Source organism: Gymnoscopelus braueri (assembly GCF_963280865.1).
Source record: "Gymnoscopelus braueri genome assembly, chromosome: 5".
Classification (NCBI taxonomy): domain Eukaryota; kingdom Metazoa; phylum Chordata; class Actinopteri; order Myctophiformes; family Myctophidae; genus Gymnoscopelus; species Gymnoscopelus braueri.
The window spans coordinates 4,190,264-4,208,587 of record NC_137606.1 but is presented as its reverse complement, the minus strand read 5'-3'; the positions used below and the strand labels follow the sequence as shown (position 1 = coordinate 4,208,587).

Below are 18,324 nucleotides of genomic sequence, written 5' to 3'. Positions count from 1 at the left end.
AAAAAAGAAGGGAAAAAAGAACAAGATTATAAACCCCATAAATATTAAACAAAGTAAAGATAAAGTAAACAAAGACTCTCTCCTGCTTGACTCTCTGGCACACTTGCATGGATTACTAGGATATAGGCCTACAGTAACCATTCATATATTCATCCATGCATAGCCTATATATCAATAGATGTATATTCATGCTTGTACATACATACATTCATTATCCATTCATTTTTTCCTAAAATGTATACAATTCCCATGCTTAAAAACATTCGTTATGAGCTTGTATACATCTGCTATTTTAGAATGTTTTTGAAAATGACATGCTCCAAATAGGAGGACTTTTACACCAGACTTCACTGAACTAGAGTGTCTGTCAAACAGAAGAAATCTGCAACAACTACTGTAGAATGTATTCATTTTATTTAACCTTTATTTAAACAGCAAATCTCATTGAGACCTTATACGTACTGTAGGTGACATTCTCCAGAAAGACCCTGTCAGACAGCAGCAGCAACCCACACACAGTTACAGACACATAGGACATTCAGTAAAAAGATGAGACAAAAACAGATAATAAAATGCAAAGAAAGTTATAAGTTACTGCTAAGTGCAAGTGCAACCTAGCCAGGTAAACCCCCTCCCTCCGGAAATCTCATTTGCATTTGATTTCAGGGAGGTCTGGGATTGCGCAGGGAGTAAGCATGCCCGAACACTGCGTGTTCGAACCAATCAGCGGCTGCTAGGGGCGGGATCATCCAATCACCTGCCTAGTAGCTTGAAAAAAAAGAAAAACTGTCTGTCATCGATTCTGCGACCGGAGTCTCAGATGGGAAGTAGGCTGTGAAACAAATGTGTGTCGCAAGCTTCTTCCATTTGACGGTGTCAGGTTAAGTGCAACCCTCCATCTGCTTAATAATTGTAGTACAATGCAGAATCAGAAACACTATTCAAGTCAAGTATGAGTTTCATACAAAATATTCCATCTATCACCTGACACAGACACAACCCGACATAAAATGGTTATGTTCCCTCAACCCTAACCCCATCCCCAACCTCAAACCTGAGGGAACTTAGGACTGTCAGTTGGAACATAGGACTGTCAGTTGGAACATAGGACTGTCAGAGGGAACATAGGACTGAGAGACCCCATAAGGATCCATTTGGTGAAAAGAGAATAAAGACTTCATTAGGGTCTAGCATGCATACAGTATGTGTTGTGAAGATTTGCATGTGCATGCACACAAACACACATACAGTATACCATTGGCTATAGTACACACACACACACACACACACACACACACACACACACACACACACACACACACACACACACACACACACACACACACACACACACACACACACACACACACACACACACACACACACACACACACACACACACACACAGAATATTCAGCAGTTACTCCTATCTAGCCCTCTGCTGGACTAAAAGCTTTGACTCTAAGCTCCTACTGTGTGTGTAGCCAAGGAAAAGATGCAATGTGCAAAACACTATATGACCACTATGTGTCTTAAATCTATTCTCATACCATTACTTGTGGTTGATGCATCCACTGAGTAGCCTGTATACTGATAATCTATCAGTAGCTTTGTATACTGACAGACTGTAAAATGTCCTACCGAACAAGTTTGATCCTGATAACCTTTTGGCACAGTGATTATGGTGTAAGGTGCTGGTGAATCCGTGGACATTTTTTAAATTAATCTTAAGACATACATTTAGCATTGCTTTTACCTAGGCTCTTTGCACTGAATTCATTTGCTTTTATTTCTGTGTCTATTTTATTTATTTTAATGAGCTTAACCACTTAAGCTCTGTTTTACTTTGTCATACTATGGTGTTGCTCAAAAATAGCAAAATAGCTGATACAAGCTCCTAAGGTGTCACAATGCCACGACAAATTGTTGTTGGAGTATTTGTCACTGTGCACTTCTTGAATACGATTTTGAACATTTTCACCTATAATAATGATAATGATGCATGAAATGTGCTATATAAGTACAGTAAGTTTCATTGATTGATTGATTGACTGACTGAAGGTTCAATGCACCTTCTCACTACAGCCCCAAGTCAACAACAATTGTTGCATCTTACAATGTGTATGAATGCAAAATTGTTCTGTTTGATGTGTGTGTGTGTGTGTGTGTGTGTGTGTGTGTGTTGTGTGTGTGTGTGTGTATGTGAGAGAGAGAGAGAGAGAGAGAGGGGGGAGAGAGAGAGAGAGAGAGAGAGAGAGAGAGAGAGAGAGAGATAGCAAAGGGCCAAAGTAGAGAGAGAGAGAGAGAGAGAGAGAGAGAGAGAGAGAGAGAGAGAGAGAGAGAGAGAGAGAGAGAGAGAGAGAGAGAGAGAGAGAGAGAGAGGGAGGGGGAGTCGTGCAGGAGCCATATATGGGCACACCATCGACTCTGCGCTGCTATTGGCTGCGGGCCTTATGCAGCTGCTTGTCAACAAGATGGCCTTTTATTCCTCCTCTGGCTGTGTTTTGACACACCGATGATTATTTTGGTAGAGAGAGAGAGAGTCCCCGAGAACACACCGTAAAAGACCCTGTCTGTCACCCTGAAATAGACAGCCAGAGAGGAGGAGGAGGAGGGGGGGTGTGAGTGTGAGTGGACCAGTGACAGCAGCACTCACAGGCCTCTGGACAGCAACAACAAGCACCCAGCAACCAGCAACCAGGCAAGGTTGAGCAGAGAGTAGCTGTAGCTTAACAGCTAGCTGCTGGAGAGTGGAGAGAGAGAGAGAGAGAGGCTAATGTCGTTAGCTCCCTCGGCTAGCTGCCTCGGCTCAGCGACGTGGACACATCAGTGGTGGTGGTGGTCGGTGTCACCTGCTGCTGCCCAGTGTCCAGGAGGCTCCTCTCTGGAGGTGTCCTGTTACCAGGAGGAGGACATACTAATGATAATAAGCTGCTGTCATCGATAACGAGTTCCTCCTGGGGAGACCTATCCACGTTACTGAGGTAAGGTGGGTTCATATAGCAGCAGTAACATAGGGGAAGTTAACCTAGCTAACGTTAAAGAGCCCCAGCCTAGCATGTTAGCTGCTGTCCTTCTCCCAGTCGCACAGGTACAACGCTATGCTAACCAGTTAGCAAGCTAGATAGTTTTATGTTGATTCTTTTACAGTGGCTCGGGTTGCGAAGCTTTCCATTTGGTGTCAGAAGAAGTGGGATCGCTTCACAATAAATCACTTGTAGTACTGTATATTATATTATAGTTGAGCCTGGTTGGAGCTCAGATGGGACATCATCAACAGTTAGCCACCGGCCAGGTGACTTGTTATACAGTTGTGGCTAATACACTGTAATACATTAGTAATACAATGATAATTGAACTCTTCAGAGGGTAACAGATGTAACCAAATTGGCTCCATCTGTACCCTCTCTGTCAGAGATACAAATGGATATTATTGACACTGAGGAGTTTATACTGTGTGAGTTTCTCTACCCATGCAGCCACTTGGTTGGCAGGTAAACAGAATGGTGCTGTTGTGTTTTTAAACCTTAAAAAAAAACTCGTTTGATTTGTAAAATACACCAGCAGATGGTTGCTGCTGGTGTATTTTGCAATCCATGCAGGATTGTGTATTTATTTCCCCTATCTAAATGGATATATGAGCTATTTGAGGCAATCAGCTGACCAGAGATCAGTTCTGTTTGTGGTCTCTTTTGGTCTTTGAAACCCCAAACTTGCTGTCATTGTCTGTCAAGTCATATCCTACAGTCATTGGTGCCCTGCTGGACCAGAGCTAGTGATCTCTAACCAAATGCAAGGAAGCAAACGTTAATTGTCACTGGCAGTCTGTACTAGGTATCGTTATGATTGATACCGTAGGATGATATATGTTTATCTAACTGAACCATTTATGGGGTATTTTTTTGTAAGTGCTATGGATAATAATGTAGACGACACGTGCCGTATGGATTTGGCTGTGAACAAAGTTCATTTTGTAACTTGACAGATGTAACTTAACCCCTGTTGTTGGGGGGAGGAAAGGGATGTTGTTACAAATCTCATGGGAAAAATGATCTGATAACCTACATCTAAGTCTTGTTGTTCTTTCTGAAGCGCTCATTTCAGCCCCACAATAACACTGACCTACTGTACTGTTGCATTGAAGTTGGCCTAATTATGGGGTAAACTGGCTGTGATGTTAGATTTTATTAAACGTTTTATCTCCCCAAAGGGGGGTTGAAATTGGGTCATAATAGGAACCGTATAATGGAATTAGTACATGTGCTTTCAAGGCATTTGGTTGGCAAGGCTGTTTTTTAAAATAATTGTACCGTGACAGCTTAACATGAGACATAACCTCTCACATAGATGCTTCCTTGTACACATCATAGAGCTTTTCTAACTAGCCTGACAGGAGGGGTCACTCCAGACGGTTCTGTGTTTTTTTGGGGGGGGGGCAGACTGCTGGAGAGAGATGCAGTCAGTCCTATTGTTCTGTTAGACAGTTTGTAGCGGTGGCTGGCCTGCTGGCCATACTTCTGTTGTATTGTCCCCACAGACGCAGAGGGAGAGGACGAATCCACCCACCCACACACACCCACACACAAGGAGAGAAAGGGCTTGAGTTGAGGCTCGCCAGCATGCTTGGGTGATATATCACTTGCCTGCTAGTGTCCATCTCCATCCAGCTGAAAGGCTCTGAAAAGAGGGGTGAGATGTCAAAGAGGAAAATAAGCTGGAAGAAGAAATGTGTATCTATCTGCAGGTTGACTTTTGATAAAAGGGCAGCCCATAAGGGCTCATTTTATACGCTCTGCAAAAGGTATTTTCAACTGAAAAATGTACACCGGGCAGCACTTTTTTTAGCTGAAAATGTGAGTTTGAGCACTGGTCAAAAAGGTATGATGAAGTGTGTAAATTACCTGGCATCTGTACCTCCCAATGACACCCCTCACAAATAGTCATCGAATACAGCCTATCGTCTATGTCGGGTGTCCAAAACTGTTACTTTGCTACTTTTGCGTGACGCTGTTATATGATCAAGTAGGGCGTTAATTGATGAAAGAAACTCCAAAAGTTAGGAGAACACAGAGATGAGATGTTTCTGCCCGACAGCAACTCTATAGACAGGTTTAATTTACTGAACTTGGGGAAACGTAGTTCATCTGAGACTGATAGATGTGGTTATGTTCCGTCTGTGAAGTGTGAAACGTATAACCACAATGAATAACGCTGCACCTGCCTGTGCTTTATACATGGAGATTAAAGTAAAGTTTTGAGGTCCATGGGTTCAGGAAGTCTAATGTGAAACCTGTCATTGCCTGTCTGAACATTCCTACTCACTATGCAATCAGTACGATCTCTCTTCTTTTCCTCATTACTTTGACCTAAAATTACCCTCGGTCTCAGTCAATGTTTTGTAGATTACCGTGACTTATTGCTAAGGGTCAATAGCTGACGTTTCTCAATCCTAAAATAAATACCCCCCCCCGGGACTGTCAGAACTTTAAGACGGGACCAGAATGATGTAATCAGTATTATCGGCGTGTTTATTTTGGGGGTAAGGCACCTGAGCTGTGAAGTCAATAAGATAAACTGTGACCTGTCAGTTAACTTCCAATGTAGTTCATGTCGTTTCCTTTTAACTGTAATTCTAGACGCCTCTTGCTCGGTCAAACATGTGACACCATCTCTGACGTGGTTTCTATTCTCTTCTGTTCCCATAAACCCTTTCAACCTGGCCGTGCCTATTGTGGGCATGTCATTGTACAGTAAGGTGGAAATTTGTCAAAATTCTAATAAATGAATGAATCAAATAAAAATCCTTGACAAAAATTGCTTCAGAATCAGAAAGACTTTATTGTCACGCCTTTAAAAAAAATGCTTTACAGTAAAAAGAAGGGTGAAATTCATCTGCGAGGGCTCCTCAGACTTCAACGTACGATTATGTATATAGTCGCTGTCGGCAGAAACCTTGTATCTCCCATGTTTCTTTTCCGTAAATCAATGCCGTATTTCATCATACAAGAGTGTCACGCAGAAGTAGTGAAAATGGCAGATCTACAAGCTCACAACGGCTCGCAGCGCGAGGCGTTGTGAGTTTGTAGATCTGCTATTTTCACTATTTTAAGTCGTTTCTAAAATATTAATAAAAAAGGAACCGACACCACCAAGATTATAGGGCTTAATTCATTGATTGGTTGAATACTTTATTAACAGTTTGCAGAAAGTACAGAGGTACAGTTATACAGTAATGCTAAAAAGCATAACACAAAAAGCTCTTAGCGCTCGTGACATATAAAGACATAAAATACTACACGAGATCATCAATACTAGGAGCAGTAAAAGTATATTTACAGAAAAGCAGTGGGGGGGTCATTTATTTTGGCAAGCTAGAACACTTGTCTAGGTTCAGTGCTTTAGACGGGGGCTGTGCATTTCCACAATGCATCACTCGCCCACTTCCATCCATCCTGACTTTCAGATCTTTGTAACTGCTATTGACAAACGTGTAAAACATTTAACTGTACACTCACTCTCCTTCGCTTGGCGTTCATTGGGGGGGAGACTAGCGTGGTGTGAGTGTGAGGCTGTGAGCCACCTCCGTTCTATACTAACAGTGGCCTGTGAAATAGCTGCAGTGCCGCAGCCTGCCTCTGTGTCTTGTGCTTGGGCAGGATTTTGAAGGATTACACCTACATGCAAAAAGCTTAAAACCACCACCAAACCCCCAGCGTATTGATGTGTGTGTGTGTGTGTGTGTGTGTGTGTGTGTCTGACAGTGTGATAAAACCGGTTCTGGAAATGGTTCAAAATGGGATGGAACCGATTCCGGTTCCTCAATGTTAGATCCGGTTCCACCTGATCCCAACCGTGTGTGTGTATTGGGGGGAAGGGGGGCAGAGAAACACTACTGGCAGGGACTAATGAGTTCTAGACTGTGACTGGGCCGATAACCACTTAAAACCCTATATACTTTGTCGAGTCGACTGGAGTCCTAGTTTATACTAGGCCCCCTCCTTTGTCCCTCTCTACACCAAATCTCTTCACCGAAAATAGCCGATTTACAAGCTCATAACCCGTTGTTGTGATGCATTGTAAGCTTGTAGATCTGCTTTTATTTTTTTTCCACCGAATGGTTGCCCCCAGAATAAGGACGCTAGGGTTCATATGGTTAACCTAACCACTTTCAACCCGAGTCCCTAGTCATTATAGGCAACATTTTTATAGCAGTGTGAGCTTGTAGATCGGCTATTTTCGCGGCGCGCCAACCGCCGCGCGGCTTAGTATGAAATGCGGCTGAAGTGGTTCATTCACAGGGTAAGCCCACCCAAGTATTTTTATTCTGGACCACCTACAGTATGAAAACCACTTAAAGATTGTGTGCTCTTACAGCACACACATCAAATTTGAAACCCCACGCGCGCGTCCCTCCCACCATCTTGTGTCGGGAGGGCTCAGTGAGTAGGACTGATTGAATAAAGCCGTTGAGATGGAGACTGATGTCCCTGCCAGTGTGTGTGCGTACCCGTCAGTAGGCGGTCACAATTATTATTACGTAATCGCAATTATTTGAGATAATCGCAATCATTTTTACTTGTAGATTGGCTATTTTTTTAAAGAATAAAGTTATTAAATATGTCAGTTATTTCGTTGTATATTATAAGTGAGTTATTTGTCATATCTGTCATGTGGACATTTTTCCTTTACAAAAGCCTAAAAGGCAAACAGAAATGTATCTTTTTATATTGATATGTTCAATGCCCAAACATTGTTAATCGCAATTATTTGCATGACAATGTAATGGTCAAGTGAAATGTCATGATGGCTGTCAGCCCTGCCCCTCATCATCATGCTGACACACACCGCAGTGGACAGCCTGCTCTCTTTTTATGATCCCATCTAATCTGTCAGGAGGGCTGGAGAGAGTGATGCGGAGAGCGAGAGGGAGGGGGGGAAATAGTGTGAGGAGAGGTCAAATAGAGAGACAGAGAGAGAGACAGACAGGAAAAGCATTCAGCTGCATTTTCCCTCACAACAGTGTAATTTGCCCTAGTCGTTTCTGTGTGATTATGGAAGAAGCATTTGGCTCGCCACACACTGTGTGGGCGGTATTTGCTTTTTTACACCTCTTTTCCACCATTCCATTAGTCCTGAAGGCAAGAAGCAACTTCTTTTCATTGTGCCACACAGAGAAGCAAAACAAAAAAAGAGACTGGTTTCGTGGCCTCTGGACCGAGGACACTGGCCAAAAAGTTAGTCTACACACTGTAAAATCTTTTAACTCTTGAGTTAAATTAACACATCGTTGTGGGTCCTATTGGTTACATTTGTGCACTTCTTCTCTTGCCCAGAGTTAAATTGGCTAACATTCAGGATTTCACTGTGTAGGAGAAACCAAACGTATAAAATCCACAATTTACGGGACAATTTAAAGGAAACGGCAATAACAAATGCTATGGACAAGTTTATATTTGTGTTGCCTCCTCTCCCTAACTTGAACAGACTCAAAGATTGACGGTTACTACTACAGTATGTGCCAACGGAATGAGGCTGCTCTTGTATTACGATCTCAGTAGAGCAGACGGCAAGTCCAGGCTTGCTAAGAGTTAAAAACTGTAGCACGCAGACAGTGTTTGATAGCAGAAGGGATCATTTTGTCATCAAATCCTTTCAGTTAAAGCGGCACTATGTCACTTTTTTTTTTTTTTATGAATAAAATGTTAATCTCTCCAATGTGTATGTTAACCTATTAAATCCGGGAACCCATCTGTGTCATTTTAGATTTCTTTGGCTATAAAAAAATAGCAGATATACAAGCTCATAGCGCGGCAGTGTGCCGCGCTATGAGCTTGTAGATCTGCATTTTTTTTTTAATCGTGAATTTTTTTTTGCAAATCTTTGAATATATGTATATGAGCTTGTATATCTATTTTTGAATAGCTAAAGTATAAAATAATGGTTGTAGCTCAAATCTAAAATGACACAGATGCGTTCCCGGATTGAATGGGTTAATATCCAATATAACAATTGGGGTGGTTGTAATTTGTCTCCCTGCTCTTCTATTGAGACATTTATTCTCTCTTATAGAGGGGGGATTCAATTTATCCCCTGAGCAAGCAGGCAGGCTCTATTAGCTCAATGGTAAAAATGTCAGCACTTGCGCACTGCACAGGAACCCGGGTTCAAATCCAGGGTAGAAGAGGAAAGTTACATAGCGCAGCTTTAAGTGCACAAATTGACACATGCTGCATGTCTATGCCCATTATTGACTGATAACTGATATCTATGACATAAAAGATTTGTGATATTGATTGTTCTCCGATTTAATAGTTTAATAGTAAGAACATAAATGATGTTTGATCACTTTACTGAATGCTGTAACTGATGATGATGAACTGCGATCATAGTCGATGTACATTAAATGTAAGTTCTGACCTTGAATACTTGGCTTTCATAAGCTCTGAAGACTGGATTAGCTGAAATGTCTTCATACTGTATAATGTGCCTGTGCCTATAGTAAGTCAGCTGTAGGGAATATGAGCAGGCAGATTTATGGGCTTTTCTATAGGCTACGTAAGTCCATCTCAATGACCATACAAGCAATTAGCCTATAGTGTTTTTTTTCCTGAAATGGCAGCTGAGAGGCCCGTGTTTCACAGTCTGCCGCACAGTATGTCAGAAGGCACATATCGTCTCTGTCGGGGGGAAACCTCGTACCTATGTCCGAAACTGTTACTTTCCAGTTCAAAAACGGCAAAAGTACGGCTACTTTTGATACTTCTGTGTGATGCTGTAGTATGATCAAGTAGGGCGATGATTTACAAAAAAACATAAAAAGTTAAAATATGGAGAGACGAGGTTTCTGCCCGACATCGGCGATATTAAAAAATTATTAGCAACCTTACCCTCTTGTCTGAGCTGTCTTGACCAAACGCATGCCATAACATGGTTCAGTTAATACCGTATAGTGCCACCAACACGGTTCCTCCGCTCAATGTTCATCTCGTGTCCACAGGTTTGATTACTAAGGCCTTGAAGGGTGCCATCCACACAGAATAACCTGCCATTTCAAACCAACCCTAACAGTTACGCTCCAAACACCCCATTCATTCTATTGCTCTACTGGAAATGGAAATTGCAGTACAGCACCATTGGTCTTTGACTCTCTAGCCTGATTTATACTTCGTTGCACACTGGTGTCGCCTGCGGTAAATAGCAGATATACAAGCTCACAACGACGCGTTGTGAGCTTGTATATCTGCTGTTTACTGAGCACTGACGCCGGCACGCAACTAAGCATAAATCAGGCTTGACAGCAGCATTTTTATTAGGCGCTTGGATGGATGCCGCAGGGGGTAAAGTACAGTACCTGCCCACCACTGCGGTGCATCCGGTTTGGCCCCGAGCGTCTAACACAAAACACAATTGGCCGTGTTCGGGGGGAGGGAAGCTAGGCGGGGAGGGAGATCTATGTCACTGATATACTCCTACAGGCTGGGACAGCGCCTGTGTCCCTCAGTGGGAATGTTGATTGGGAGGACAAGAGGCGTTCTGTCCTCCGGGTGGGTGGGGGCTTCTCACTGGCAGGTGAGCCAGGAGGGTACAACAGCGGCAACACAGAAATGTGTGGGGAGAAAATAATTGGCTACTCTAAATAAAAGAAGAAGGAGGGTGAAAATAACACTATCGTTGCCGAAACATCTCCATATTTTAGCTTTTTGTGTTTTTTCGTAAAGTAATGCCCCTCTTGATCATACTACAGCCAGCGTCACACAAAAGCATCAGATACACAAGCTCGAAACACGGGGCGAAGCGATGTGCTTTGAGCTTGTAGATCTACTGTTTTTGCTGTTTTTGAATTTGAATCCTGAAAAGTAACCGTTTTGGACATATGAGGTTTCCACCCGACAGACGATATTCTTATTATGCAAATGGTTTGGAATGTATGTGCTATCTAATCAGGGACAGCTTGAGGTGGAGAGACAGCAGTGTGTAAAGATGCTTCTGTGTGTAAATACAGAGACAATGTATTAATGACAGTTGATATGTAACTGTAGGCTCAAGCTGTCCCTCACCACGGGCCTTTTAAATCAGTCGCGACACATAAACACGTTGCACCGTCCATCACCACATGTCTCCTTCTCCCTTTAAGCATGCCGGCATGCACGTTCTTGGCAGAGCCCCTACAGCTGGCACCAGTGCGTGACACAGTTAGCAAAGCATTCTGGGTATATAGAGTAGAAGGCTTTCCCCTGTAGCTTGTACTATGGACTCTCCTGGGCAGGGAGAGATGGGTGAGGGAGGGAGTACCGGAGGGAAGGGAAGCGACATCAATTTCACTACTACCAACCAACCCCACCCTACCCTACGCCTCCTGCTGTTGGCTAAAAATAGGCCCAGCATTTGCCTTTGCCTGCCTGCATGCCCTCCCTGTGTTGCCTCTCCTATTAGGCAAGTCTGAAGCGGTGAGAGAATCCATTTGGTGCTTTTGTATCTCACCCCCATCCCACCCCACCCCTCTCCTCTCATGATCGGGGCAGCCTGAAATGGAAGCCCCTTTAATTTGATTGAGACGCTCTGACGCGAGAGAATTGATCTTACAGTAAAGCAGCAGATGTAATGGCTAATTACGTTTTGGCCAAAGTAGGAGACCCGGCTGCTAGAAGGTTACGTGGTTCTCTTAACCACTTAAAGACCGATACTGTACTTTGTTGTACGCCAAATAGCGAAAATAGCTGATCTACAAGCTTATTTCACTACACCATGGAATATTACCTATGTGTATGCACTAACCGTGTTTTTATGCTGTAAAGTATTTTATCAGATTTCTTTTGTGATATTTGTAAACTAGTTTTTGCTTTCTGTATGCTTGTATATTATTCTGTGTGGACCCCAGGAAGAAGAGCTGTTGCCAGGTGTAACAGCTAATGGGGATCTTAAATAAACTCAAACTCATAAGCGCACATTGCTGTGAGCTTGTGGATACCAAAAATATTTAACATTTAGAATTTTATTTTTATAATTTTGTGAAGATTTCTTCCTGTAATGACATGCCCAAAATAGGTATTCCAGATTGAAGACTTTGTTAAGACTGTGTTGTCATAGGAGGCTGGGTTGTCCTACACACTACGTCTGTTTTACAGCCATTATGCAACCATTCCCAACCTCAGTTGACCATTGATCCAGTGCCTCACACACACGTGTCGTGTTATCACTCAGTATCGCTCAACGGTTACTCAGTTTGGAGGACAGAGCCGTTTCTAATGTCTCCGATCTGCTCTCTATTAATCCCTTCCTTTTCTTCCTTGTCCTCCCTTTCCCTCCACTCCCCTCTCTGTTGGTCCAGATTGTATGCCAAGTCGTTCCTGTGGAGTCGGGGAGGCAGACCGACGGCACCCGTCGGGTTGGCGAGGAGGAGAGAGAGAGGTAGAATGACAGGTCTGGCTCTCAGTGCTCGCTGGCCAGCCTAGATGCCGATATGCCCTGGTGGTTCGTTCCCTAGATGGACCGAGACACCTTCTCCCACATCCGCCTTTGGTGCCCGCGCCCCTTCGGCACCTACTCCCAGAACAAGGCTCGCAGCGGCGGCGGGGGGGCGGGGGTCGGCGGAGTGTCGGGGCCGGGCGCCCCCTCGCTCTGCAAGGCTGAGCCCTCGCCGGGCGGCAGAAGGTCGTTGGATGGAAGCGGAGCCGTAGAGATGATGCTGGGAGGGCAGGAGGAGGACGGAGGTGGAGAAGGAGAAGAAGAGGAGGAGGATGCGGGTTCAGAGTCAGAGAACACTCCCCCCGCCCCCGAACTGGGCTCCGGCTCCATGACTCAGAGCCAGGCCCCTCCTCCGCCGCCGTCCTCCTGTCCCCCTGGCCCTCCCTCGCCGCCCTCTTCCGGGGCGCAGATGGAGGACGGCCGCGTGCTGCTGGACACCTGGTACGTCATTAAGCCAGGGAACACCAAGGAGAAGATCGCCTTCTTTGTGGCCCATCAGTTCAGTGGAGCAGGGCTGCCCAGAACCAGCGCCATGAAGGTAAGCAAAGGAGCTGCCACATTCATCTAGACTGCAAACAAATCCAGCAGTCATTTACACATTTTAAGTCTTTATGTTTTAAAGCATAACGATTGTGTATACGTTGGCCTAATGGTCAAGGCTCCAAAAGTTGACAAAAATCTAGGAACGCCAGGTATTTATTTTTGTCCAAAACCAACAGTCCCATGAAATATTTACAGGTGCAGGCCCAGGCAGAAATAATAGTTTGACTAACAAAAATGAAGCAAAATGATAATAATACTAAGACAAAATAACTCGGACGCGTTGTGAGCTTGTATATCTGCTATTTACCACAGGCGACACCAGTGTGACACTAAGTATAAATCAGGCTAGAGAGTCAAAGACTAGCAATTGGTAATTCAATTAACTCGTATAAAGCTAACACAAGAGTTAAGTACACAGTATAGTATACATAAAGGTTTTACCAACAATTTCAAATGCATTTTTGAGTTTGCCAATTCATTCACAAGACCATAAAAAATGTCTAACTTTTACCATTGTTTTCAATATACAAATGTTTAACACCATTGGTAGTCCTTTGTGTTGTTACTCAGGAATGCATTCAGACTTACAGATGATGTTAAGAAAACATACAACACTGTCACTACAGAACAGACACTCCCAAGCCGGCTTGATGTTAATTAATTGGACGCAGCAGTGTAGCTTGTGTGCTTGCAATGTTAGTCTCTATAGGGCACGGGCTGCCCCGTGACAGACTGGGCTGGCCTCTTTGTGTTGGCTTTATGTCTTTGATCATTTTAAAAGATTACAGTCTCTTGATACTGTTATTTATAATGGCCATTGTTTTTGAGACACTTTTGAATCACTAGGATATGTGGACAATTCAGAGAAGTGGTCAAGATATTATGGAATAGATAAAATCACCAGAAATTCGTAATATAAAATCTGAATCTGAAATTCATCTCAAAACGTTTCAGGAATTCTCAGGAGTGTGTTCTATCTGAGCTCTATGCTTCGTCTGATTACAAAACATTTAGCTAGAGGTGAGGTTCCATGGATTAAAGTTCTCAGTCGCCATGACTGATTCCAGTCATTGGATTCCATAGAAGTCAGCATGTCTTCTATGGAAGCATGTTGCACAGCGAAAATAGCCAAGCTCTCACTGCGTCTGCGACGCAAGATTAGGGCATTTGAAGTGGTCAAACTAGCAATATGTTTAGAAGCATTTTACATAAAACCTGAATGGTCTCGGATGTTTCATGAAAGCAAAGATTTAAAGCCTCAGTCTGTGATTTCTTCACATCTTCACATTCGTGAGGTTTTATTTTGCTGTAATCCATGTGAGGCTTTGAAATTAAAAAGTCTACTTGTCTTTATCGCAGGTGAAGGGTAACTGGGCGACGGACTGCAGCAAGGCCAAACGACGGAGACGCTGCTCTTCCTATGACCCTCCCACCCGCACCCAAACCTCTTCGGACCCCCACCTCAATCAGGACCCCTCCTCCCTGGCCCCCGACGCTCTGCCCGGCCCCGACCAGCTCTCGGGGGTGAGCGACACGGACCTGCTGTCCGTGGCCGAAATGGTGGCTCTGGTGGAACAGAGGACGGCCATGGCTCTCCAGGGGATGGTGGCCGTTCAGGGGAGCCAGCAGCATCCCCAACACACCCTCCTCCGGAGCACGGTGTCCGACCCCACCTCCATGATGTTCCTCTCGGAGGTGGACTCTGAGCCCCAGGAGGCCCCTCCCTCTCCCATCCGGACAGACCAGGAGCTGGAGGAGGAGGAGGCGGAGCAGCAGGAATCCTGCAGGGTGGCACAGGCCATCGCGCACTTTGAATCCCAGAACCTGGAGGGCCGGCTGCTCCCGCCGGGCTCCGGTTGTTCCGGGGACGGAATGGACTGCTCCGGCCGGGACCGAGAGAGGCAGCATCGGGTAGTCGGGGGGGAGTCGGGAACCGGTATCGCGGCCCCGCCTCCGCCCCCCGCCCACGCCCACGGCCGCGGCGAGGTGAGGATAGCCTTCCGGGTGTCCAGCCTGTCCAGCCTGGACCCCAGGTCCCAGTCGGAGCCCGCCGGCAGGCCTCGCTGTATGTTCATGAGCTGTGGGGGCGGGGCCAGCCAGGCGGGGGCCAGAGCCAAAGAGAAGATCACCTGTGACCTGTACCAGCTGGTCAGCCCTTCCTCGCGAGACCCCGGCGCTCTGCTGCTCGCGTCGCCCAAACAGGACGGAGACCACCTCCACCACGCCGACAGGCAGGCGTGCGGCAGCCCGGACCCGACCCATGACCTCTCCTCTGGGGAGAAGAAGGCGGGTGGCGTGAGCGTGGGGAGGGAGAGGGTGACGGGCTTCCACGTGGAAGTGGTGGTGACGGGGGCCGTGGACCAGTGCGTGTTTTACGGAAAGGACAGCACAGAGAATGTCCAGGAGGAGACGGTGTGTTTCGCTATGCCCGGCGGGGGAGGGGGCGGGGGTGGGGTGGGAAGCTCCACCGACCCCTCGGCAGACGACCCCCCTCCCGGCCAGCTGTTCTTCCTCCAGCCCCCACGGGGCTCCGAGGAGGACGGAACGGGCGGCGTGTCGGGAATGTGCTCTTTGGACTGCACGCCTGCAGCGTGCGACCGGGCGACGCGGCCGGACTCGCCCCTGGTCGGCGTGGACGACTGCTCAGACCCCTCGCTGTGCCGCCTCTACCGCCACGTGTCCCACGACTTCCTGGAGATCCGCTTCCAGATCCAGCGGCTGCTGGAGCCGCGCCAGTACATGCTGCTGCTGCCCGACCACATCATGGTGAACATCTTCAGCCACCTGCCCACGCGCTCGCTGGCCGCCCTCAAGTGCACCTGCCACGACTTCAAGGCGCTGATCGAGGCGTTCGGTGTGCGCGCGGTGGACTCGCGCTGGAACCAGGACCCGCTGTACCGGGACGACCCCTGCAAGCAGTGCAAGCGGCAGTACGAGCGCGGGGACGTGTCGCTGTGCCGCTGGCACCCCAAACCTTACCACCACGACCTGCCTTACGGACGCTCCTACTGGATGTGCTGCCGGCGCACGGACAAGGACACGCCGGGCTGCCGGGTCGGCCTGCACGACAACAACTGGGTGCAGCAGCCGGCAGACGGATCGCAGCCCGTCCGCGCCAAGAGGGAGGACAGGAGGGAGGAGGCCAGGTAGTCGAGGAGCGGACCTCCTTAAACAGACCCTAACTCAACCTCCTCCTCCTCCTCTTTCTCCCTCTGTGGGTTCAGGGGAGGAATGGAGAGTGAAAAGGATTTGGCACTCCTTTGTTTCACTTGCCTCACAGCGGGGAGGAGGAGAGGTGGAGGCTGTTTTTGTCGCCTCTCCCCAGTTCTCTCTCTGCTCTGATGGGGGCACATCTGGACAGGTGTGTGTGTGTGTGTGTGTATGTATACCAGGGTTGGGGTCCGCTCCTGTGGCTCTGTGTTGTCAGTCAGCTCTCTCTCTGCCTCGGCTCGTACCGTATTCAAGTCTAATTCCATACTTTGTTATTTGGTTAATTTCACGTGAAAACTATGTATTTCATTGAGATAAAGCGTTCATAAATGTGACACATGTAACAGTAAATGCCCTAGAGCTTAACTCCCGCTGTGGCCATTTCACACCTGTTCTGTATATCTACAAATAATCCACGTTGGCTGTACAATGGTGCTTTTTGAGGAACTTAGCTGCAAAGTGGTCCTTAAAGGATCAGAGCTTTTTCAGTGATAGAATGTTTGACATTTACAGTGTGATTGTATAGAGCTAAAGTTGACCTTCCGTTGTACACGATTGCCACTCATATCTGTCCTGGTTCTTTTCTGTTTCTATGAATGTGCTGTAATGTTGTGTTCTGAATGAACAGGCCCCTGATAATGCTGCTGAAATCATTGCCTATGTCACTGATAACATTAATAGCCATACTGTTGGTCACTGACGGGCACTCTCTCTCCCTTGTCTCTTCGCCACGCTTTTGTTTGAGCTGACCCCAACCTTGTTAATAAAACCACACTGCAGAGCCGCCCGAGGACTTTTCCTGGTTTACTGAGAATTATGGGAGTTTCTTGAATGACACTAAGAAATAGTGGGAGGAGGAGAAGGAGAAAAAAAAGCGCAATTTGATGTCACTTTGCAAAGGCCTGATGTCACTTTGTATGAAGGTTTGATTGACATGCTTGTTTATCTATTTTCATTATTTTTAATTGGGGTGTGTGTGTGTGTGTGTGTGTGTAAGAGAATGTTTGCTGTTATATTCCTGTTTTGGTTTTTTTTTTCTTGAGGAATGTTTTGTTATCGCTCCCAGATTGTCTCCTCCTGCAAAAAGATTTTATTTTCTACCCGTGATGGTTTCAGACCCTCAACCCCATCTTCTTTCCTCTTTTCCCTCTCTCCTCCTCCGTGCAACGTTTTTTGTTTCAAAGCCATGGGTCTTGCTTGTTGAAACAGGTGAAAACCAACCACTTAACCATAGAAACACTACACCAGCCTCCATCCAGCCTTAACCCCCACCACCCACTCCAGAAAAAAATATGATCAAATTCTTAACCTGCCCTTGTATGAGAATTACATGTCAGACACCTCACTGAAGCCTGATTCATATTTATACCCCATCATACGACGGCGTTGAACTTAGTATAAATCGTCTCTCTCTCGGGTGGAAACTGTCCCAAACTGTTACTTTTCAGGATTAAAATGAAAAAGTAGCAGATCGACAAGCTCGAAACGCGAGTTTTGAGCTTGTGGGTGGTGGAGTCTCCCGTCGATCCGACGGATGAGTAGACATGCAGTCATTTCCTTTTAGCGTGGCTCCTCATGTGGGAGCGTAGCCCTATCCCTGGGACACACAGTCTTCCACAGATACTGCAGGGAGTTTTGTCCTGTCTTGTCGGCGTTCATTTACGGAAAAACACATAGCTACAATATGGAGATACGAGGTTTCTACCCGACAGCAACAAAATGATAAATTATGCATGGGATGGATGGTGCTTACTGGGGAGTTGCAATGGGTGCTGGACTCCTGATGGATAAAGGGACTCCTTGGTGCTACTGTAGGCTGGGTCAATGTCCAGTGCCTGGTGACGGCTCTGACTATATCGTTGCTGTCGGGCAGAAACCTCTTATCTCCATATTTGAACGGTTTGTGTTTTTTTTCTCCCGTAAATTAACGCCCTACTTGATCACACTATGACTACAGTGTCACACAAAAGCATCAAAAGTAGCAGATCCGCAATTTTCGAGCTTGTAGATCTGCTACTTGTTTCTGAATTTGAATCCTGAAAAGCAACAGTTCTGGACATGAGGTTAACGACGAGACGATTTTTGTTCAAGATCAACCCTCCCCAC

At 46.0% G+C, this 18,324-nt stretch overlaps 1 protein-coding gene across 2 annotated transcripts; it reads left to right on the top strand.

Annotated features, from left to right (window-relative positions):
- Nucleotides 1-2,459: 2,459 nt before the first annotated feature.
- On the top strand, nt 2,460-17,002 carry fbxo46 (F-box protein 46). Of its 2 annotated transcripts, none has more exons than XM_080428876.1 (3): nt 2,460-2,984; nt 12,329-13,003; nt 14,368-17,002. In XM_080428876.1, exons 2-3 carry the CDS (start codon nt 12,485-12,487, stop codon nt 16,156-16,158), a joined length of 2,310 nt encoding a protein of 769 aa, XP_080285002.1. In that variant the 5' UTR covers nt 2,460-2,984; nt 12,329-12,484; the 3' UTR covers nt 16,159-17,002. The 2 variants fall into 2 exon arrangements, with proteins under 2 accessions (XP_080285002.1, XP_080285003.1); XM_080428877.1 differs by having other exon boundaries at nt 2,460-2,989.
- The last annotated feature ends 1,322 nt before the right edge of the window (nt 17,003-18,324 follow it).